Genomic DNA, 23,654 nt, shown 5'->3' with positions numbered 1-23,654 from the left:
AAAAAGGTCCAAACAACTTCAAAGAGGAGCTTGGAAAAGTCAGACTTGGAAGATCTGATCAATTGCTCCATTTTCATTTATTAAACATGATAGACTTGACAGAGCATCTGGCTCAAGAAGACTCCAAAGTGTAGTCAGGTGGGAGCTGGGTGGACATACCACAGAACTTATTTCTCCATATTTGTACCATTTCTCATTCTATTGGTGTAATCATTTCATTCTGGCTCTTATGGGAGACAGGCTGTACTACTTTAAGTTTTTCTTTCATCTGACTCAATGTTCTCCTATACTACTTTGCATGAGTAGCTTATGTTTTTCCTCCCACAGTTACTTAACTGTGCTTGCCTAAGTCAATTGTTCTTCCTCTTGTCCTTCTGCAGCAGTAACTATGATTGCTGTGATGTCCAAACAGGAACTATTTTAGAGCATGTACTGGAGAGGCAGGCGGGCATTTTAATTACAGGGATTAAAAGGAGAACAGATGCAAGTGAGTCGAGTGCTAGGTAAATATAAATGCATCACCCCTTGTACCCTGAGAGTCACCGCTCTTTGTCTCCAACAGACTGACATCAGGAGAAATTCAAAAGCAGAGGGAATAGTACTGGCAAATACCTATTTTTAACAGAAGCATTTACCTCGACTGGGGTAAAGTGTATAGACAGCACAGTACATTAGATGGATATCTTTTTAATTTCCTCCAAGCCATTTAGTGAGTGCTACTTAAAATACATTATTTTGTTCAGACACAGAATTACAAGAATGGATTCAAATGGTTTTAACTTGAATTTTCCAACTCAAATTGAAAAAACATTTTCTGTATCATCCATGTTCACTTTCATATATTGAGCTTGGTTCCCAGACTGGCATTACTCTCCACCTGGTAGCAAGGCAGTGAATGGGCAAAGAGGCAGAGAAGTCTCTTAGAAAACTGTTTCCTCCAGTGCTCTGGGCTTTAAAGTTGATCAGTAAACAGCAAGTCAGTGCTGAGTCTCTGGTGCCAATGCTAGAGCTGTGCAGCTCTGCTCAGGGCGTGGGTAGTGGCTTTCTTGGGGACTGGATCTTTCAGGCATGTTTCAAAGGGGACTCATAAATAGAAAGGTACAGAAACCCAGGTGGAGGTAACAAAGACACTGGTGACTTCTACAAAGTTTACTTCAGAGGAAATGTGCAGCCAGCCTTAGCTTCCAGTCTAAGTAATACAAAGAGAAAGACAGAAAAAGGTGTCCAAACCCAGGACTACCAGCAGAAAAAAACACTTAGAATTGTATCTATGTTTTGACTATGCATGTGAATAGCAAGCAGCAAAATATAAATAATACTTCATAGATTACATATATTTAATCCCCAAGAAGTAAGCATTTTAACTGAGAAATCCATTTCCATTTATTTAAGTCCACATGAAATGTGTATGTTTGCCAGTTTCCTGGTCATACTATGACTATAATCACTGGTTTCTATCACTACCTGATAACTGTTTCATTATTTAGGTAGAGTTTTTCAAACCACTTTTCACCTAACATTAAAAAAAAATCACTTTTTAAATCCCTGTTATGTCATCCCTTTTTTTTATTTTTTTTTTTTATTCCAAATCACATAATCTTCTTTTTTTTTTTTTTTTTTTTTTTTAAGGGATACTAAGATGGAACTCATTGAAAAAAAAAATCCATAGAAAATCTAGAAATTTGTGGGGTGGGGAATTTAATAGAGGGTATATGGGTAAGCCTTTGTTCAGCATGGCAGTTACTTCCTCTTTGCTGCATTTCACTCTTGTCCAAACCATGAATTCCTTAGGCAGGGTACCATGTCCTTTGTTCTGGTTTTGAAATGCGTCTGCTTGGATTTTTCTACTGCTACTGATGTTCAATTAAATACAAATAATAAATAGTTAATGGTTTGCTGAGCTGCAGAGGTGGGGCTAATCATCTGAGACTTCATGGGGTGGATAATGATGGATTAGGAATGGGGGAACTGATAAAGCTGAATATTTAAAGACTAATATTGTACAGGATGATGGATGTTTTGTCTGTTTTGATTGCGTATGAGCAGAAACTAACAATGTGCTTATCTTCCTCCTCCTCCTATTGTAGATTACTCGGCTCCAATACGTTGCTGCTCTGAGCCTCTGTCCAAATTCCCCTGAGTGGAGCACTGCCCAGCAGAGGAGATGGCCTGAGAGGCTCTTACAGTGGAAATTGGGTGAGGAGGTGAACAAGCAGTGACTCTATGAAGGGGGCACATTATCAGCTGCACACTCATCTACTTTTGCCCATACTCAGCTTGCTGAAATTGAGGGATTTCAATTGATTTGATTTCTTTTGCAGTGCTGACTGATGAGCCAGTGAGGAGGCAGCTGCGTTCTGAGGGCATGTGGCACAGGAGGGGTTTGTCCCACTGCCTGTGCAGCGCTGCTGGGACCCAGCGGGATCTTTGGCTTCCCATCTGTGCCATGTACTGATGAACTACTGTATCCCTGAGCTTGGTGTGCACAATGAAAGGAGTTATATACAACTTCTCTGTCAAAGGATCCCTATGTATCACAGCTGTATTTATTTGTTTTGAAAAAATCCTTTGCATTTGTTATGAATTATTAACCAGCAACGTATCAGGTTCTGATATCAGTATCACAGTAGGTATAATTAGGATTAAAATTAATACTTCTAAGTGTCAAATTCTGTCCAAGGGACGTGACTCCTACTGAAACCAATGGATGCTAAATGATGGTGTTTTTCCAGTGTCTAACTAGAGGATCAATATGGCCCTTGCCCTTGTCAGTGGTTCTGTCAGCTGCTAGGAAGACAGGCAGCCTTGCAGACAAGACACAGACAAGGAGGTCAGGAGAAGTGGATTCTTTTCTCAGTTTGCCTTAGGGCTTTTGCAAAGCCTTGGACAAATCACACAACCTCTCCATTAAACCTCCTGACTTCCAAAATGGAAATGATCATAACTCTGGTTTCCCAGGATGCCATGGAGTAAATCAATTCTTGGGAGGAGGGAAAGGGGGGGGATAGGTATATGTGGGAACAACAAGTACATGGGTGCTTTGGAGGGAAGAGACATATTTCTCTTCACTTTTACTTTTGTAAGCAGTCTTAGAATGCACCTGGGATTTAACATATTAAAAAATTAAGCACCATATAGAAAAGTTGGTCGTGTAGACCAGTTACAGTTATTACAATATATAACATCGCTACTCTCATTCTCCTATAGACATAATTTATTTTGGATAAATGGATAATTGAAAGTCCAAATGCTCCCAGTCAAATGAGAGTGCTTTGCAATTGTTTTACTTTAGATGGCAGTTAGGAAAATATTCCCATGTTTCATTTGCTGGAAAAGAGACCCAGAGCTGGCACTAGTAGTCGCTTTGATCTATCCTCTGGTTCATTGGTCCAGAGCATGCTGATGCAAACAGAAGTGTCTCTTGACCTGTCATCTTTGTTCTTCAACTTTGATATCAGCCCCCTCCAGTGGCTTCTTTCTCCTCTTGGGGGGGATTTAAAAGTCACTTGATACAGAAATAAAAAAATAAAAAAGGGTTTCAGTTTTCTTCTCTGCTCAAGACTCTAAAGAAATAGACATGTCTATTGTACAGTCACTGAAGCTCTTAAAATAGTGAGGGTTTTTCTCTCCAATCCTGCAGGGAAATGAGCAAAGAATAATAAAAAAAAACCATGTGGTTTTGTCCACAACTTAAGATATGGTAAGTACATCATACTTTTGCTTCTGATGTTTTTTTTGTTTTGGTTTGGTTTTTTTGTTTGGTTTGGTTTTTTGTTTGTTTGTTGGTTTGTTTTTTTTTGAGAGGAAAACTGAGAAACACTGTTTCAGAAACAGGCAGTGCAAACAGCAATGCCCATGGGTAAGTTGGTCCATCATTACCTATTATAGAACCCTGGCTTTTGATGCCTGTAACTGTCAAATATTAGCTAATTTGTAATGATTTTTCCTTGTGATTGGTGTGCCAGCCTGAAGCTGATTTTTAAAATAGTTCACTCCATTTGAAAAATTAGGTTAGCAAAAAAATACATTCTTCTTGTGTTAAAAAATATCATTGGGTTGCATGACTGATAAACTCTCCATGCTCTAAACCTGAAATCTGGCAAAGGATTTGCCAAGGATTTGGAGGGTCCCACCCATAAACATGTATGATAAGAAAAGCCTGTGATTAGGATGCATGCTATGCAGACAAGACGATTATTGAGGGTGAAATGGGAATGCTGTGACAAGATTGAAACAACAGCAGCCTGTAGCGATGGTGTGTGGGACTGAAGCAAAGAAGTGAGGAGATTGGGAGAAAGAAACTATGAACTTGGACCAGGAGTCAAAAACGAACTACTGAAGTAGGACTCTTAGGTTGCTGAGAGAAGGGAAAGGGATGAAGGCATTGGGCTGGGAGACAGCAAGTCCTTAGGTATTACAGTACAATCTTCTCAAAGACTCTCTGTGGTCAAGAAATAATATTTTTAAAAAAAGACAGAAAATTACTGACAAAATCCTTGCTTTATTCCTCTAGCAATTGCTGCTTTTAAAGAATATCAACCTGATAGTGAATCCTGAGGAAGCCCTAGTGATAGTGTGCAGTATTGTCAATATCAAGGGTTTTGCCCTAGTTCTAAACCATTTGGACTTAGAAGAATTCTACATAAAGAGTGCAAAGGCATTCAGATTCTTAGATTAACATAAAGAACAGCAATTTTAAAAAGTTAGTCTCACACATTAGGAGATGGTATGTTTACTGCCCATAGAACCTTAATTCTCCCCAGTTTATATGTATTATTTTAAGCAGACTTTAATTGTATAATCATGTTGAGTTTTTCACAGAACACTAACCACATTAAGTGCAAGAATGGAAATGGCTCAGGAAATGAATCAAGGAACTTGTCACCGTTGCAGGATGAGGTGCTTTGGTAGCTCCTCTTAAGTGCATCCCTCCGGCAATTTTCATTAACTTAGGCTTTCTGCATAGAAACATGCCACTGCATTCTGTCATTTCTAAACTGTGTTTATGAGCTGAAACTCCCTATTTAGCAACAGTTTGTTCTGTGACACCAGCTACCTAAACTGCCTCAGTGGCAGCTCCTTCAAAGCAAAGCTTTATTCTCTCAGAGACAGGCAGCACAGAGAGCAAAGATTTGACACCAGAAACTTAACTCTTAGGTTACCTTTCCAGTTTTCACGGGTTTTCTCTATTCTTTTCCCCTCTTCCATAGGGAGAGGCCACTTAGGAGATGCCACTGGCATGTCCAGGTGTTGCTGACTCCACAGTCAAAGCCCTTCCTTGGAATAGTACCTTTTAGAGTTCTGGAGTTGTCTCAGGTATCAAAACAACAAACATTTTGTCTTTTTTACTGAAAAACAGGTAAGGGTGTTCCTTTTCAGCATCTTCTCCCTTGCAACTGCAACAGTATAAACTGTGCTTTCCTGGACCTCTTTGTGATGGGATTGTTTTTTATTTGCATCTTCTTTTACAGTAGTATTCTTCAAGGTAACTCTCTTTAAATAATACAAACAAAATAAAGTCGCCAGTATCTTGTATTTCCAAAGATAAGAAATATAACACCTCATTTTCAACACAAATGTGGTCAATAGGACATTTTTCTCATCAGAACTTTGCCTGACTTGTTGAAACAAAGCCTTGAAGATAAAGAAGGAATGGGTGTCAGTGATTGTAAAGACAGAACAGATCATATTCTGGCTGAAGTATCTGTGGGTGTGAGGAGGTCACTTAAACCAAATTTCTGAAGATGGCCAGTGATTTTTTTCTCCTCTGTTAAGTCTATTCTCTGAAACAGAATGTCTATTCTCTGAATTCACAAACGTTTTGGGGGTGGGTACCTGCAAAGAGGCATCATCAGTGATGATTGTGCTCAGAATTAAGGGAACACTACATGACATACAGTGGACCACACTGTACAATTGCATGACCCTGAAGTCTTTATTTGGCCACTTCAAAACTAGCTGTCCCTTTTGATGTTCACTGTTTGGTTTTAAGTATCTCCTCAGCTCACAAGGAGGCTGCTCATAAGCCCCTCAGCCGGCTCACAGCAGAGCACCATACAACACAGCTACAGAGCAAGGCAGAGCACGCAGTAAAGAGGGGCTGTTGATGCCATGCCCCAGACAACTCCGGGAAGAGGCAAAAATGAAATACCCGTACACTGCAATTATAGAAGGACAGGGTCACCAGGGCTTGAAGAGACGGTCAAGATCAGAACATCGGCCGCCAGTCCGAGCGCCAGACCAGCACTGCCGCCACTGAACCACATCACCAGCTCCACATCCAGGTGCCTCCGAACGCGGCCATGGCTGGTGATTCCACCATCTATCTCCCTGGGTAACCTATTCCAATGCCTAACCACCCGAACAGCGAAAAAAAATGCGGAAATCATGACTGTGTAGCTACACCCTACAGGCCGAACGCTTTAGGTGGCATCCTGGCCCCTCTTCCCCGCCGGTCCTTGTAGCGACCCCGGCCGCAGGCAGAACACATCCCGCTCTGTGGGGCACCTCCAGCCGGCCGGGAGCCCGGAGCAGGCGGGGGGAGCGTTCCTGCTCCAGCGGGACGGGAGGTGACCGGCACAGAGCGGGGAAGAGAAGCGGCGCTGGCCCGGCCCGCGCGGTCTGAGGGCGGAGGCCGGGGCACCGCTCGCCGCCCGCGGGCACCGAGACACGCGGCCGCACCGCCGCCGCGCTTTACGGCGCGCCGCGCTTTGCGACGCCCAACATGGCCGCCCCCAGGGCACAATGAGCCCCGCTCCGGCCGCCGCCGCCGGGGGGGACGCGGGGCACGGGCAGGGCCGGCCGGGGCACAGCCGGGGCGCTCCTCCGGCAGCGTGATTCGGCCGCGACCGCTCGGCGCGTGGGGCCCCGCCGGGGCTTGTAGCGGGAAAGCGGAGCGTCCCCGGGGAGGCGGCATGTGGGGCGCCCTGCTGCGGCGCGGGCTCCGCGGCGCCGGCGGGCTGCGGTGGCTGTCCTCGGGCGGCCCGCCCTGGAGCCAGGTGGTGTCGGAGGCCGAGAAGATCGTGGGGTACCCGACGTCCTTCATGAGCCTGCGGTGCCTGCTGAGCGACGAGCTCAGCAACATCGCCATGCAGGTCCGCAAGCTGGTGGGCACCAAGCACCCGCTGCTGGACACGGCGCGGTAAGCGGGGCACGGCGGGGCTGCGGCAGCCCCGGGAGCCTTGGCGCAGCTCCTGGGAAGGTCTGGGCTTCGTGCCGGAGTGGGGCTGCCCCGGGGGCGGCAGCTTTCGCCTCCGCTCCGGGATCCTCGGTTCCTTGCCGCAACAGGTTTTTTTCCCTGCGGTTATCCGCTGGCCTTCCGAAGTTCCTTCCGTGTGGCGCCACGTGCGGCGCTTCCCCCGTGCTGTGCGGGCGGGGGAAAAAAAAAAAAATCCCCTGAAAAGTGCGGCTGCCTCGCTAACATATGCGCTCTTTTATAATTAAGAACTATATTGCAAGGAAAACAAGGAAAAAAGCAGAGAGACTACTCAGTTTAAAAGCTCGAAATGACACTACTCGGAAATGTGTGTTTTGTTACCAAGAGTTTTGGGATATCCAGCTGGGAGCTGCGAGTTTTTGTGTATTGTTGAGAATTTTAGGGTTGCTAAGCTGTTTATCCACTCTTTCATTCTTAAGGCAAACTAATGGAAGTCTTGCATTCCTGCCAATAAGCAGAAATTGGGATTGTTGACCAGAATTTTCTTTGACTGTAAAACAAGAACTGATTAGCAGTTGGTTTTTTGTACAATAAAACTCCAGACGCTTACCAAAATGAAGGATAAAATAAAAGTGCAATTTTCCGAAGACTTTTGGTTGTGGATTTGAGTGTTTTGGTTGTGTTTTTTGTTTGGTTTTGGGGCTTTTGGTGGTTTTCTTTGATACATCTGTGTTTCCTGTAAGTGCAGCTATAGCAACATTAATAGAATCTAAGTTTGGTATGCACAGTATTTTTAACAGGTGTTAGACAAAAATGAGCATTTGTTTAAAGTGGATGTTCAGCTTTTCTTTTAAGGAACAGAAATTGTATCTCTTTAGAGGTCCTTGGCAAATCTACAATGTAATGATACAAAACCAATATTTGTTTTTCAGGCTCTATGTCTCTAAATCTGGTTGTCTTGAGTGAACAAAATGAGTACAGGGGACAAACAGCTTTTTTGAAAAACCGTGATTTTCAGGAAGAAGGATTTAAACATTGGCCTTAAGTAGACTACTCTGGAAGAAACAAACAAAATTGTTGCCAAAATGGGAAAATTACCTGACTTAGTGGTGGAGGGGATGTTGTTGAACTCTTTGTAACTGAAGGTTGTGATATTATGATAAGGAGAAGGCATGAGAACAAAATGCTCTTCTGTCTTTGTAAGGTCAGTTGGTGGAATGGAGGGAATAGGAGGAGTGAAGCACAATGTATTTGGGCTCTTAAGTTTGCAATGCAGGCACAGAAGTGTCACAGAGACCTGCAGTGATAAAGTGGAACTTTAGAGTGCCTGTTCAATGTGTGATAGTTGCTGGTTTGTTTGTGAATTAAATTTAAATGCAGTATTTTGGGGCATGGTTGGAGGTTTTGTGGTGGAGCTGTGATGTAAGGGTTTGTTGGGGGTTTTTTTTATTATTTTAAGTGGGCTGCTTCAGGCTTAATTCTGTAAGCCTGTGGCTTGTGGAACACCAGTAGGACTATAGTCATGCCCAGGCTCAGCAGAATTAAATACAGTCATTTTTAAAATTCATATATGTTTCAGAATACATTACTAAACTGATGTGTTGTGCTCAAAAGAAAAAGTATTTACTCACATAAAACTCAAACCCTGTGCCCTTACTTTGGATCTTCTTACTTGGTTTCACTGGTATTTCCATGGGCTTTGTTGCAGGTGGATTTCCAATGGCCTTGACCTTTGTGTTATAAGAAGAGTTAATATCCTGCTGACAGGTTTTAGTACACCTGCAGTGATGCACAAATTGTACCTTGCTCACCTTGTTTTATGGTGTGCTATTGCAATAAAGTGAAATCTGACCATGTTCTTTCTCAATATTCTTGTTAATTTATTTCTGAAATTTAAGTGTATGTTTCAATGCAAATGTGAGTGATTTTAGTTTTGAATCTGACATCTATGCCCTGACTTATCATAGCAATTCAGGAAACAGGTCCTGATTTTTCAATACTAGGATTTTTTTTCTGATAGTTTTGAATCTGTCTAATTATTCATTCTTAAAAAGTAACAAAGGCTTCCTGTTGCATGTTCAGACAAATGTTTTAAAGCATGGGTATCTCTTAAACATTTTATTTGGTGATTTTTTTTCTTTTTAATACTTAAATGATTGATGTGTTCTGGAACTCTAATCTTTGAGATTCTGAGTGAGTAAGTGCTATATATATGTGAGAAGTACTCCAACATTTAAGGAGATTTTTGTATTTGTGGAAACAACTGAAAAAAAATGTGCTATAAAATTGATTAGTTGCATGTGCTTTTTCTCAAGTTTCTACTCATTTATTTTTGAGGTTATAACTGGTGCCAATCAAACTGATTGCTTGCTGTCAGGTCTAAACATTTTTCTTTAACTTCTATTGACTAATGTCATTTTGTCATCAGTGGTTTTGTGTCTACCCTCCCTTCCTGCCTAAAGGCTTTGCCAGTTTTTGAAGTCTTTCTGAGACCATTGGGGGTTTCTCAAAGCAGAGGGTTCTCTACCAAGGGGAGAGAACCATGCTTGTCTGCATGGAATGAGTTCTGAGCTGAGACAGCATAGGACATAATTGCCACACACGGAAAGCCTTTAGTGTAACCAGAGTGTTGATGAGTGTTTCTAGCATTTTGCCAAGCTTTGGCTCACTAGGCTGTTGCAATGCAATGCCTGTGGTGAGAGCCTTGAAGAAGGCAGCTGAAAGGTATCAGTGCATGTGGGGCAGGACATGTGGAGAAGCAGCTGTTGGGCCAGAATATGTTTCTCTGATGATCCCATCCATTTCTTCCTCTTGTTTGGATGCAGCACTGGCAGCTCCTGGGTGTAAGTGCCTGCTGTGTATCAGGACTGCAGCAGGTGTTCTTCTGGGATGATGTGTGACCCTGATACCTCCTACCAAGCTTGTGCCTGGCCAGCAGCTTTAAATCTGAGAGCTATTGCTGACCCTTCTCTTGGGAGGGCAGAGACGGTGACTGAGCTCTACAGTGATGGATTTGGGAGTTCTGTAATCCATGCGGTGAAGTTGAGTTTATATTTTATTAATTTTTGTTTTATTTCTAAGATTTTGGTTTCTTAAAAGTCAGCCATGTGAAATGAGCAGCCCCTGTGCTAGCTTTGCCAGACTTATTAGAAGGAGGGTATAATGTGAGGAAAAGGTTGCACTTTGTTTTAGAAAGGCTAATGTCTAGTGGTTAATGGATCATTGGAAGCTGGGGTATCTGGATTAGATTCACAGCTGTGCTTTTGGCTCTCTGACTAGAGCAAGTCACTTAATTTTTCATACTTGCATTTACTTATCTGTGAAATGAATAATGTAGCATCTGTTTTCTGGAGATGTTGCACTTCATTCATTGCAGCCTATATCGATCACTGATCTTTCAGGAAAATGGTGCATAAGCAATATTAACAAAGAATACTTTAGAGAAATGCTATCATTAAAAAAAAAAATAAAATTACTTCTAATGGATACTCTGGAAACAAAATTGCAATCTGACTACTTCTGGATCTTTCTGTTTGTAGTCCTGTGAGTCACTGTATGGTTTTTCAGAGCTTAAGATTTGCTATAATGAAGTGTCTTCAGCAGCTCCTCAAAACTAGCATTTCTTGGGGATTTTTTCTTCAGGCTTTGCTGGACTAAAACAAAACTTTTTCAATGCATGATTAAATGACCTCCTTTTCTGTTGAGAAATAAGCAAATCTCCTGTCTTTTCTGTTCTCTTTCCCGTCTCTTTTCTAGGCTAGCATACATCCTTCTTAGTATAGGAAAGAGTCTGTAATTGGCACAGTGATCTATTTTTCTCAAACACATAGTGTGAATAACATTTTCTTGATTACTTAATCTCCCTTGAGAAGGGTATAGCTTGCTGCAGATTGTAAACAGTAAATGTTATGGCCAATGCATCACTTTTATAATATCACTAAATGAAATGGAACACTTCATACACGTAAAATTATTATGGGATACCATTTAGCTCCAGCCATTCTCTCATTAGCCTGCAGGAGGAATGGTTATATTTTAGTTCTGTCAGAATTGTTTGTTGGTGATAAATGCTTAAGTAGACATGGTTACAGTTTTCCTGGATTATTACAGAAATAAAAAGACTGGCTAGACCAGGCTTTGTTCTGTTGCAGCCTGTTCAGTGTGGATCTCTAAACATTTTAAAGCCCAAGAATGTGATCCAGAGCACTTTCAAGATGACATGGTCTTTGTTTAAAATGTCTGATAACATTGACTTCCTGATAGTTCTGTTTTTTTATCAGCTTGAGATAGCTGAGTTCAGTAACACATCTTGTAACTCCAGGTGTGGCATGCATCTGCCTTCCCATGCAGGTGACCAACAGACACATTTGTTCCAGCCTGTTGTTGATGGAATTGTTATTGCCAATTTATATTTTGTCTTAACAGAATGTGACCTTAAAATTGTCCTTTTTTATAATTGAAGGTGCTGTGAGTGACTATGGGTAGCTTTTTAGCAACTTGTTTCAAATGTTAATTAATTTTTATTTTCTGAGCCAGAAAAATGATAGTGTCCATTTACTTGACAGTGGCTAATGAGGTACCTTTCTCTGAAAACAGCAGGCACCTGGACACTCAAAGTGATAAGCAGAAGGTCTGGCCAAAGTTGAGCTTCTACTACAATCTTTTAAGTTTTACTGAGTTGCTTAATCTATTATGAGCGTGGGGTCATAAAGTCCTTCTCCTGCAATTGCCAGATTAGAAGTCAAAACACATTGGCTTTCACTAAATTTTATTCTATTTTCAGCCTGCTATAGCACTTTGTAAAAAATATTTTTGCAGTAGAGAGATGTGATTTTTATAATTGTGGTCAGAATGCCTGTGAAGTTAGCTATGATATGGCAGCAGTGTTGTTTCCTATGTTCACTGCAGGAATCTGACTTTCTGGAAGCAGTGATCACCGCAGCTGGCATTCAGTACACTGCTGCAGAAAGTATTAGTAGTGATGTTAGAAATGCAGGAATATTTTTCTTGCTTGATGTGCTTGATACTATTTGCAAAATGTACTGGTGGTTATAGGAAATCTGGCTTTGTCCAGGAAGACTATTTCCCAAAGCATCTTATATAGCTGATGGAAACAGAGGTTTTTTCAGGAGAGCTCCAGCTGATTGAAGCACCAGAGTTAAATTCTTGGTTTGACTTACCCCTCACAAAATGTTTGTCTTTGAAGGAATGCTGTCCCCTCTTAGCTAAGTTAGGTTTTGTCAGTATCTCCCAGTCAGTTGTGATAGATTTGAAAACCTTCATCATGTTACGTAACTTATAAATGTTGGTACTCCCTAAGGTTTTCTGTTACCATACTCACTATCAAGTAAACCTTTCTTAGACAACAAAACAAGTTTATTGTGCATTTTGGCTGAATGAACTTGCAAAGAGCTATTGTGGTAAAGTTAACTTCGGAAGGTAAAAAGACATGAAAGAATTTTAACCACTGTAGGTTCATATATGGACTGAAATTTCCTTCTGATTACTTCCATATTATTCCTTGTTCATGTGGCCTTCAGTATGGTTCTCAGTCAGCCACTGTGTAATACTGTCTCATACAGTTAAGAGGAAGAGAGAATCCATTTCTGTAGGTCCCACTCTTCCTTTATGCCATAATCAGATAGAATGGGAGGAATAGGTATATGCTGTTTGTTCTCTTTCAAATTCTGTGTTTCATTTCTCATCCTTCATTGCTTTCACTAGTGCATGTTATTAATTTTCTCCACTAACAATAAATAATACACTCATATACCTAAATGCTTATATCTGTCAGTTGTTGCTGATCTTTTGAAGGGCTGTCCATAGATGCATCAATAGAGTTGCATCAATATTTGTACACTTGGGCTTCAGGTTCACGGTTCATGTTTAAGGGATCTTAACTTGTTTTTTCTTTTTTTCTTTTTTTTCTTTTTTTAATTTTTAACATTGCACTTTGAGTTTGGCAGTGATAATCTCATTCTGGAAGGTAAAACATATTAGCCAGTCGTGTGTATTTATCTATCTATCCACATGCACACACCTATTGTATTGGTAAATCCTAGCTCAAGAAGTCAGGGTAGCCATTGTCAGGATCATGGGGTTTCAGCTGTATCAGTGTTGAGTTCTTGTCTTGTCATTCATTGATAGTATTGTGTGGAAAAATTTATGTGAAGGATGTTTAATTGTACATTACAACACATAGTTTTGCTGAATATTTTGCCACCATAAACAAAGTAGGATTGAATAGGAAATCTGCAGTATGAAGGTGCAAAAGCTAGGCTGCTATTTAAGTTCTCTTGCACTTGAATAACTGGTTGTTTTGCAGTGATTCTCATTTAAATGTCTGTGTTGAATTCAGGTTTCTGTGCTTATGAAGAATGCATTATTTTAACATGTAAGGTGGTCTTTGTAAACAAAGTATACTCAGTAGGTGGTGATTCTGTTTGGGATTTTCTGATGGAATTATTTACAGTGAAAATTAAGATGGTGTTGTGATATTGATAATTTCAGGTATTTTGCATAGGGAGTGTGAAGGTTTCAACAGAATTTCCAATATTCAGTCTGATTAAATGAAAGACTGTGGAAGCGCTTAAGCTTGAGTGTTCAAGCATGTTACAAAGAAACTGGATATATAATGGCCAGATACAAATGCCTATCAATCTTGAAACAATGTAGTGTACCACACCTAGAGAAAACTTTGCTTCACTTTGGGCATGCAGTAGCCTTAAATGAAGGTAATTTTTAAAGTACGCTTCTGTTCTTTCCTGCTTTCAAGTACAATTGATTTATAATGCATGTGAATATTGAATACCAAGTTTAATGTACTGGTGAATGACTGTTAGGTCAATGTTTGCTCAGTGCAGGAAAAGAGTACTGAGTAAGGGGAAATAGTTTCAAAATAATTCCTTCTGTAACACTGAAAAGAGTTGCCAAATATGCCTTTCTATAAAATGAAAATGAGAACCAATGTCAAAGAGTAATCAAAACTAATATTTGGGTTACTGGAGTGGTTTTCACTCAGTGAATCTTCTATTTGGCAATGGTAAGTTAATCTCCTTACCTTACAGGAATAAGGGAAAAGTATTTTACTCAGGGCTTATTCTCTCTCCGAGGTCTGTGTTTCCTAGCTCACAAATAGTGTTTTTCCCTGCTGTGCTGCCTCTTTTGTTGATGCAGCCTCCAAGTAGATTTCTCTCCTTGCTTTGGAGGTCCTGGCAATGGCAGAAGGTGTCATTAACCATGAGCATTTTCAGAGCTCCTCCAAAAAGCATGGGTAACACTGTATCCTCTGCAGCACTTTGTAAATCTATGGAGGAAAATACAAGTTCAGGGAGGACAAATGTAAGCTTGGGAGTTAGATGTTTCCATACTTACACTATTGCTTTGTCCTAGGGGTGGCAGACCACTGTCTTAAATTATTAATATCTTTCCTTTACCCCACATCTGAGTGTCTTAGTTTCCCTCAGGGTAGGCAGACTGTCTGCAGTGCTTGCCCTAAAGGAACTCCTGCTAGAGACAAACCTGACAAACTATAAAGGAACACTGTGAATTTAAAAATCAGATCTATTACAAAAAATAAGTTTAAAATCTGTGGCAGCTGCTTTCCTGCCCTTGTATTGTCCCTGCCAGTTGTCTGACATTGACAATCACTTTAGCTTGATTTTTTTTTTCCTTCTCCCTTGCTATATGAAAGAATTTCATTTAAGGAAAGAAAAACTGATCATATAGGAAAACTGTTGAGACTCATTATATATATGAGCTTTTATCAAACACACGCTGTGAGCTACCTAGATTTTACTTATAATGATAGATAAGGCTTAGAAATTTGCCTCAATACTTTATTTTACTGAGAAACTCTAGGACCTTTTCAGCCTGCTGGTGGTTCTTCAAGTGAACCATAGTCATCTTTTCTTCAATCCTCAGCTATTCCTAAAGAAACATCAGGAGCTCCAGCTTTTGCATTCATCTTTCTCATTTCTTTTCCACATAAATTACAAGTGATGGTTGTTCTCATTTCCTTTCTCGTTCCCCCAATTCCTTTCTTCAAAATAGCAGTAGCTGCTTCTATTCTACAGCAGTTCTTCCATTTTGGGGAAAAGTAAAGAAAGTTCTAAAGGTACTCCTCTGATTCTTAATAAAATGAAAGTTTATATTTTTTTACATCTAGTTTTTGTTCCCCTCCTTTTTCCCAGCTTGGGAAGGAAGTCATACACCTTGGCACCATTGATCCAGGTTTATTTTTCTAGTTAAAAATATAAACAGGCAAATCCTTTAGTCTTTGTCTCCAATTTGTTTCCAAAGGTACTGCCTTTAGAAGTAGATTTCTTTAAGATCAAGTGGAAATTTATTTTTTATTCTTTTTTGTTAAATGGTCCTATAAACGTGAATTGATTGACTTGATAGCTGCCCCTAAACATGTACAATTAAATAGTTTTATGGAAAAAAAAATATTCTCCCTAACAGCTCCCATTATTTCTTTTCTAGATCTTCACACTCATAGTTGCTATCTTTTTCATTAACTGCCTGCTCAGTACTATCCATGAAATAATCATTATCAAAGGGTCGATACATCTATGTGTTGTCATTGCTCCTGGAAATAGCTTACCTATTACACATTTAAAAAAATATAGAAAGAAAGATTCTGTGTTTCAGTCATAAAGTAGAACTGTGCTTGTGTAGACCCATTTTGCAAATGCATAGTCCAGATTAAGGCAATTTGAGGGTAAATGGTCCATGCCAACACTCTTTGTGGCTGGTTGTCATATGAATGATTAGCCAGTAGTAGAAGCACCATAATTAGCTGATTTGGTAAGATTGCTTTTAATCAGACTTAACAGAAAGTTCAGCTTGTTAAGAGGTGAATGAAAATTGTTAGGCCAAATACATAAGCAAAGCCACAAGTGGAAAAGTCACCTCTTTTGCACATTTGAAAAATGACTATGCTAGCATACACAGTTAGTGGGTGTGGGTTTCTCCCAAAAATCCATTGTTTTCATGTTAAATTAGTGTTGAATTTTGAGATTGAATATGACAGAACCACTGTGTTTTTCCATTGTTGAAATTAGTGTATTTTCATAAGCTAGAAACTAAAGGTTTCTTTGATATATCAGTGGATCTTATGTTCATGCTTGTTATAAAAGGGTAAAGTTTTTACTCCAGTGGTCTTCCAGTCTCTGATTCCCAAATGCTTTCTGCTTAATGTGGTTTGTGAAGATGAAAGTATACTGTGTGCATATTTTAAAAGGATTTTGGTGATGGTAATGGTACATTATGAAGTTTATATTTGGTTTTCTTTTAGAAGTTTGCTTTTGAATGTGATCTGTCTCATATTACTATGTTTCAGTAATTAAAAATTAATCTACAGGAAAAATAAGTCTTCCCCAAAGCGTGTTGCCTCATGGAAGTGAAGCTGGAGCATTAATGGGCCCAGAGGTCAATTCATCATCTGTTCTTCATCCCCAGTTGTTAAACCAGAAATACTGGGGAGGATTTGTGTTCAATGTTTTACTGTCCACTGCAAGAACTTGTCACTTTCTGATTATTAGTAAGTTTAGGTAGTATGGGAATCATTGACAGGCTCTGAAAGAAATCAGATGTCATCTCTCAGTAGGAGTGATAATGTGTAAAGACCATTTTCAGAAATAAGGCTCAGAAAACTTGAGAAAGCTGGAAGTATGGAGACCTTTAGGGTAATTGTGGGGGAAAGCTGTCCTTCCAATTCACATTTATTCTAGGAATGGAAGGCATTAAAGGAGTTTCTACTATTAGAATTTACAGTATATTTTATGTGTCTTTTGTCCGTGATATAACTTCATAAAACTGAAGCGAGTAGCCTTGCCAGTTGGAATGTAGGAAATGAATCCATGTAATGACTATAACGTGTCGTAGCAACCAAGTTTTAAAATAGTCAGATTCCAAAATAATGTTATAAAAATTACATCAGAGGGAAAAAAAGTAGTGTGTTATGTTATAGCAACAGAAACGTGGCCTTATTTGTTTGTTTGTGAATCACTTGGGATCACATTTCTGCCTGTGCATTTTTGTGGGGGAGCAGGGCTGGAGTTTGTCCTAACACAAAATGTTTGAGGAAGTGTATGAAGTTATACTTTTTTTTTTTGTCCTCATTCCTGTGACAGTTTGAGAGGGCTGAAGTTAATTTTTTCCTGGTTTGAATTTATTTTCAAATAAAGCACCAACTGAAAACTCACCTTCTTGATTGCTTTTCTACTTCTAAGACTTTAAGAATCTCTCCAAGTCTTTTACCAGGGCTTCTTGAGGAAGGATAAAATTTTTGTAGCTGAAAATCATGAATGAAACCTCAAGAGGTTGGATTTTTTTCCTAATTACTGCAAACATAGCACTGTTGGTGGATACCATCCTGCAGCCCAGTGTTCTGCTGTTTGCCAAACGAACAGTGAGATTCACAGTAGGAGTATGTGCATCCCCTATCCCTCTACTTCCTTGCATGTGCATGATGATTCAAGCCTGGAGGAGCTGCCCCTTGGGGTTGAGCCAGGCTTATTCTCTTAAGGAAGCAGCTCACAATCACAGTGTATGTCCATAGCTCTGAATGCAAGTGGTCAGCAGCAGAGCTCTGTGTCAGATTCAAAGCATGGACGCAGAAATGGGATGGGCTGTCTTGCTCTGCCTGCACAGATGTTCTGAAGTTAGCTCCTTTGAATATGTTTTCATCTGAGGGCTTTGATTTCTAATTTTCACAGGTCTTATCCTCAGTCCCCAGTGTTCTTTCATATATACCATCTTCATAATAATTAATTCAGAAAAAAAACTTTTTTCAGTTAGCTGCTAAGATATAAATATGGATTGCAACTAGCATAATTGTTCCCTCTCTTTCCTTCTTCTGTTGTAATTACTAGGTGGCTTACTTCCTAGAAATATCAAGTCTGGACTAATATATTGTCCTTGGGTGGTACCAGTGCTTTGGATTACCTTGATGTGCATGTAGGTATTAGATATTGAAAGCTCTTTTCATGTTCTCATATGATGGAGCTCTGTGTAAACAAGTCTTACTGAGCAGTTTGGGAAGCATGTACACACTGGTTTGCCTTAGGAAATCTGCCATTGAAGCCTTTGTCCTGACTTTTGATGGCTATAGTAAAAGGAGGGGTAGACAAGGAACCATAACTGTGAGTGTTACTGAGAGGAAGAACCATTGTCCTGACATTATGAAGAAAATCTGTTTAAGATCATGAATAACTGAAATGCTTACCAACTACTGTCACTAATTCTCAATGAAACCATTTTCAATCTTTTTTTTTTTTTTTTTTTTTTTTTTTTTTTACCAAGGGCATTCAAAAGCAAAGGTCTCTGATGTTGCATAGTGTCTTTACTCCCCATATGTTCACTCAGGAGACAAATATAAGCCCTTATAAATGTAAGCATTGGGGAAACAAGAAAATACATTGAAGAAGTTCGAAGACAAATTAGTACTTTAAATCTACATAGAATTAGTGTTGGCATGCTATGGAGTGTAATGTAAACATGAAACCTGTGAAGGTGCTGGTAGTATTTGGGGGAGTGTAGTTGTATAATTTAAAAAAACCCAAACAACCAAAAATAATGCCACTTCAGGGAGTGATGTTGTGCAAGTTTTATCTGTTCTAGAATTTCAAATGTGCATTCTAAAGACAGGAGATACTCAAACCTTATACAGGTTTAGTCATAACTTTCTTATGAGTAATTTGGTGATATTTTTTACACTTCCATATCAAGAGTGGAAACCCCTTTCCTAATTTGTATCCTAAATAAACATCTCAGAGCTAGCTTAGCTCTGGACGGAGTTAAAGAAGGAGTGAGCTAGATCTCTTTTAGATTTAAATTTCCCTTTTATGATTTGTATGAATTCACAGAATGTTGAATATTTATTTATTTTTGCTACTGATACACAAAAAGCAGAAGCCTGCAGGCTTGTTATGGTGTGGGTAGCCTATTGTGTTTCCATACCTGATGTAATTTTATTTAAAAATTGAATTTTGCATTAGATTACCTCAAAAACTTCATCATTGGTTGATGTGAAGAATTTTAAATTCTTCCCCTGTGAATGATGAATTATTCTTTCACAAGAGATCTAAATTATTTTAATTAATTACTTTAGGCTTTAAATCTTTAAATTTTAAATTAAGTTACAGGTGAGTTAAGCTGTTCCCTGAGGAGCTTTTACTGTGTTAGCAGTGGAGAGGGATAATATTTGCTGCATAATTCTCTAATAGGCTGTTATATGCTGCTCCGTTGAACAAGTCTGCTATTTTGCTCTTGATTTCTGGTTTGTGTCCAGCATTTCCGGGATCCACAGTTAGAAGATATCACCAGAAACATATTTTTCAGTCTGCTGTGGAAGAGAATGATTAGAACCCATTTAAAATATAATTGCTTTCTGAAATTGTTGAGGACCACAGAAATTTAATGTAAAACCAAATGAGGCACTGATAAGTGGATGTATGAAATTTTGTAGAAAATATACAAAACACAGAGCCAGGTTTATCGGTGTTAATTTTATATCCTGATCTCAGTATGTATTCTCTTTGCTTAAACTGTTTCTCATGTATGTATATAACTAGATACAGTTGCAAGAAGGTAACCTAATCGTTGGCTTGTGGCTGCGGGGATTGAACCAATGCTTATTTTCCTCTTCTCGTGTATGATTACTTGTTGAAGATGTGATACATTTAGGTCATATTTGGCATGTGTTTAAACTGAGCCCGGGACTGATTTATGTAAAAGAGGGAATAACAAACCTAGATTGTGTTTTCCCATGTGTGATTGTTGTAGCCAAGCTGCAATTTATTTTGTAGTGTCTTAAGTTACAGTAAAGATACATTCACAAAATAAAGTAGGGTGAAGAGTTCAGCCATTAAACTTTTTTTCCCTTTTTTTTTTTTTTTTTTTTTTTTTTAAGTTAGCTTTCATCATTGTGCCTTTAATTGTGTTAATTACTTGAAAGAATTTTTTGAGAGGCTAGTTGAAGAATAAGAGGGAGGAGAAATTGCCTCTAGCAAAGACTTTTTTGTGAGAACATTCTTACAGTATCTTATGGGAAAGATATCACTAAAAGAGTCTCTTTTAAAATCCCCATCTTCATACTTTTTTTTAATATGCAAGTATTTTTAGTTTCCTAATAATCTTCCAGAATACCAGATTTCAATGCCTGCAGCCAATGGGAAAGAGCAAAATTATCCTGTAATTAAAATTTTATCACATATTTTCATTTTTTGTATCTTTAGAAAGTGGGATGCTAAGTTAGATGAGTTCAGTTGTTGAACTTGGTGTGCTCTCCCAGCGTTCCATGGTTCAAGTGCTGGCTGCTCACACGAGAGGCCCAGGCTGGGTTCTTCATTCTGTCTGTGTGGCTGTTGGCAAGTCTTTTTCCTGGGCAAATTGAGGCAGCTTGATGTGCACAGCACCACGGAGGGGTATGGACTCAGAACATGACAGGAGCATAATGCCCAGGATACTTTGAGAACAGAACACGTGTCTATGTTCTGCTTCCCAGTCCATGTGTTGTGGAAATCCCCCTGGGGAGCCAGAAACGTCAGTGTCCTAGCCTAGAGCTGTTCTTACCAGGGTGCAAGAGCTGAAATATTAACTGGAAAGGTCATGAAAATCTTAAATTTAGGTAATTGCATGTGATTGGGTCTTAACCATGGTGTTGTACAAGTGAAAGGAACTTAACCCTGATGTTATGCAACTGATAAACTTCAGTTTTATTGTGATGTTTTGGATTTTTTTTTTTTTTTTTTTTTTTTGCATTTTTACTATCTGCTATTGTGAATTCCTCTGTTGAAACACTACTGGCAGTTAACTCAGAATATGCTTCATTTTTTCACTGCAAATGATATAAGATTGTTTTGGCTGTCACAAACTCTATTACTAGGTTATTAACATGAATGCAGTTTGTGATGTAAAATAGTGGCAACATTATTTATGGAGATGTTCAAAGTCATAATGCTAAGTAAATGGGAACTTTTTATTCGCATTCTATGCTATTGGAAAAAAAGGTATTTGTTTATTTCATATGTAAAGAAAGTTGCATCCAGCCTGATTTATTTGCTTCATGCACAAGTGGTCCTAACACATTTTCAGACTGAGGCAGAAGGTAATCTCCAGGTAACAATATTCCATGCTATTTTAAGGATGCATGCCCCACTGATGGTTTTTAAAGCACAAAATAATGATGGCATACCATGCAGAGGTCTTGCCTGCCTGAGGCAAATAGTCTGAATGCACTAGATGCAGACTTCTGTTTGCTGATGAAAGTGTTGAAAAGATGCTTGGGGTTTTTTTATTTGGTTGGGGGTTTTGGTGGTTATTTTTTTAAGAGATAGTTATCTATTATGCTATTAATTGTATTGCATTCAATTAACAGCTGAAATATATTACACAAAAGGAGAAAAAAAAGCATAAGGTCCCCTGGGAAAGAAGTTTGATGCTCAATTTTGGCAAAAGTTGATTCAGTTGATTGCTTGATAATGGCAAAAAGAGCACCAGGCAGTTTGAATTAAATGTGCCAAGCCAGGGGCAAGATAGATTTTCAAGCAAAGGAAAAGCCTCCTGACAGATTTCCTAGCAAGTGGGGAATTGGAGTGTTACCACTAAATTATTAGAGAAACAGTTAATGAGGGAGCAAGGAGTCAAGGAGACTAAGAAACCCACAGATTTCAGAAGGAAAAGGAAGAGGTGTATGTTACAGAAGTGAGATTGAAGAGGAGTCAGGGTGGAGTGTGTGCACACTGAGGGCTCAGCACAGTGAGGTTGTTAAAGTCGCATGAAACAATTCCAGTTTGCATCCAGAGCGTTCCAGTGGTTCCAAGAAGCTTTTGGCCGTGTAGTGCTTTTGAAAGCTAAGAGCCATACATGCTCTTTTCATAACTTTAAATTGAAAACAACAGAAAGATGTAGTTCAGTGGACAAGCAGCTCCCCTTATGGACAGCAGTTCATGAACTTAATTTGTTGTGCAGTGCATGTCTGAATTGTGCATACACAGGCTGACAGCCTTTCTTCAGCATCAGCATGTACCTGTCAAGTAAAGCTGGAAATACTTAGTGTTTTTCATACTAATCTTCAGAGAACATATGATACATAAAGGAATGCAATGTAACTTTTTTTAATTCAAAAGGAATATGAGTAATATGCTAGAAAAGCTATAGGGAAAAAGAACTTTTTAATTAAAAATGCAGAAGTCCTGGTAGTTCTGAATGTGCAAATGACCAAACATTAGCATGTTGCATATACACTTTTATGCAGGAATTGGAAGTGCTTTCCTAGTTGATTGGGACTTAAAAATATTTAATGTATTAGCTTTCTATTTTGTAGTGAAGTGATTTCAATTTTAGATGCAAGATTTTCTGAGGGATTTAATACTTCATCTGAAAGCTCATGTTGGCTCTTGTAACAATTCTTTCACTTAAAACTTCTGCAAAGCTTTTCCTTTGGCAAGGAAAGTTCTTGGTTATAGTGGGTTATGATAAGTTTTATTTCTTTTTATTTTTGCCTTAGTTATTAAATTCTTGCCTATCAATCATCTGGTTCAGAATAACTCTGTGGAAGAGGAGAAATGGGATTCCTATGAACAACAAATGAAAGCTGTACTAAAATGGAGGATAATTATTGAAAATATTGTTTGTGTCAGACCATTGTATCTATCACTGTGTGAATGACCCATGTAGATGCTAGAGTTCAGAAATAACTTTTTTTTTTTCTCAGAATAATATCAAGACTGTTTGTTCTGTACAGGATTAATATATAAGATATATTTGTTATTGCAGTATTACTGTTGTTTTTGAGTTTTAATTGCCTCTTTTGGGAAGAGAATTTAAGGCAGAATAAAAAAATATCTTTGCATCTACAAGAACATGATTAATACTTTTGTGAGCTTGTTTTTTAATGATTCAGGAGAAACTTGCAGATAAACAGTTTTGTTAACTGAAAATCTTTCTGGATGTACTGCATAGAAAGCATGCAGGATATATTTTTATTTTGATTGGCTCTTAAGTGATGCAAGATAGTTTTAGCAAGAGGCTTAAGGCTCATTGTGTTGAGTGCAAGAAGCAGAGTTGGCCAGAGAGGTCTTGGATTGTGGTTTCACAAGCAGCTGAGTTGGTCTGCTGGCCGTTGCTGCTGGAAGGGAGTGGTGATGCTCTTGCCTGTCCCTCCCGTGCTTTGGCTATGTATGATGTTGGTCTGACCTTTTTGTGAACTACTGTAACTCCCTAATCCAGGAGAAGAAAAAAAAAGAGGTGTTTTCTTCATTTTGGACATTTGCTGTTTGGTGCAGTTCACTGGTGGAGGTGGTTTATTGTGCACTCTCAGTGCAGGGTTCCTTAGCAAGGCTGCCTTGTTCTGAGAAGTGACTGCTTCCCTTTGTGCTGGCAGTTTGTGAGGACACTCTTGTCTCGCATCTGAAGTAGCAGCTGAGCTTCTAAACTCTCAGCACCACCTGAGGCTCCTCCAAGCCTCTGCTAGTTTCTCTTTTAGCTGAAA

General features: G+C 39.2%; 1 protein-coding gene across 2 annotated transcripts in view; it reads left to right on the top strand.

Moving 5' to 3' along the window:
• The first annotated feature begins 6,687 nt into the window (after nucleotides 1–6,687).
• The window catches only part of PDSS2 (decaprenyl diphosphate synthase subunit 2), a 110,876-nt gene continuing 93,909 nt past the window's right edge, over nucleotides 6,688–23,654 (top strand). Inside the window, exon 1 of one of the 2 annotated variants that reach the window (XM_079298763.1) lies at nucleotides 6,688–7,141. In XM_079298763.1, coding sequence (XP_079154889.1) covers nucleotides 6,915–7,141 — 227 coding nt within the window. In that variant the 5' untranslated portion in view covers nucleotides 6,688–6,914. The remainder of the gene's footprint in view (nucleotides 7,142–23,654) is intronic. The other variant, XM_079298762.1, reaches the window with a different exon arrangement.

Source organism: Erithacus rubecula, assembly GCF_903797595.1.
Source record: "Erithacus rubecula genome assembly, chromosome: 2".
In the NCBI taxonomy this organism is placed as follows: domain Eukaryota; kingdom Metazoa; phylum Chordata; class Aves; order Passeriformes; family Muscicapidae; genus Erithacus; species Erithacus rubecula.
This window is presented reverse-complemented; position numbering and strand designations above follow the sequence as displayed.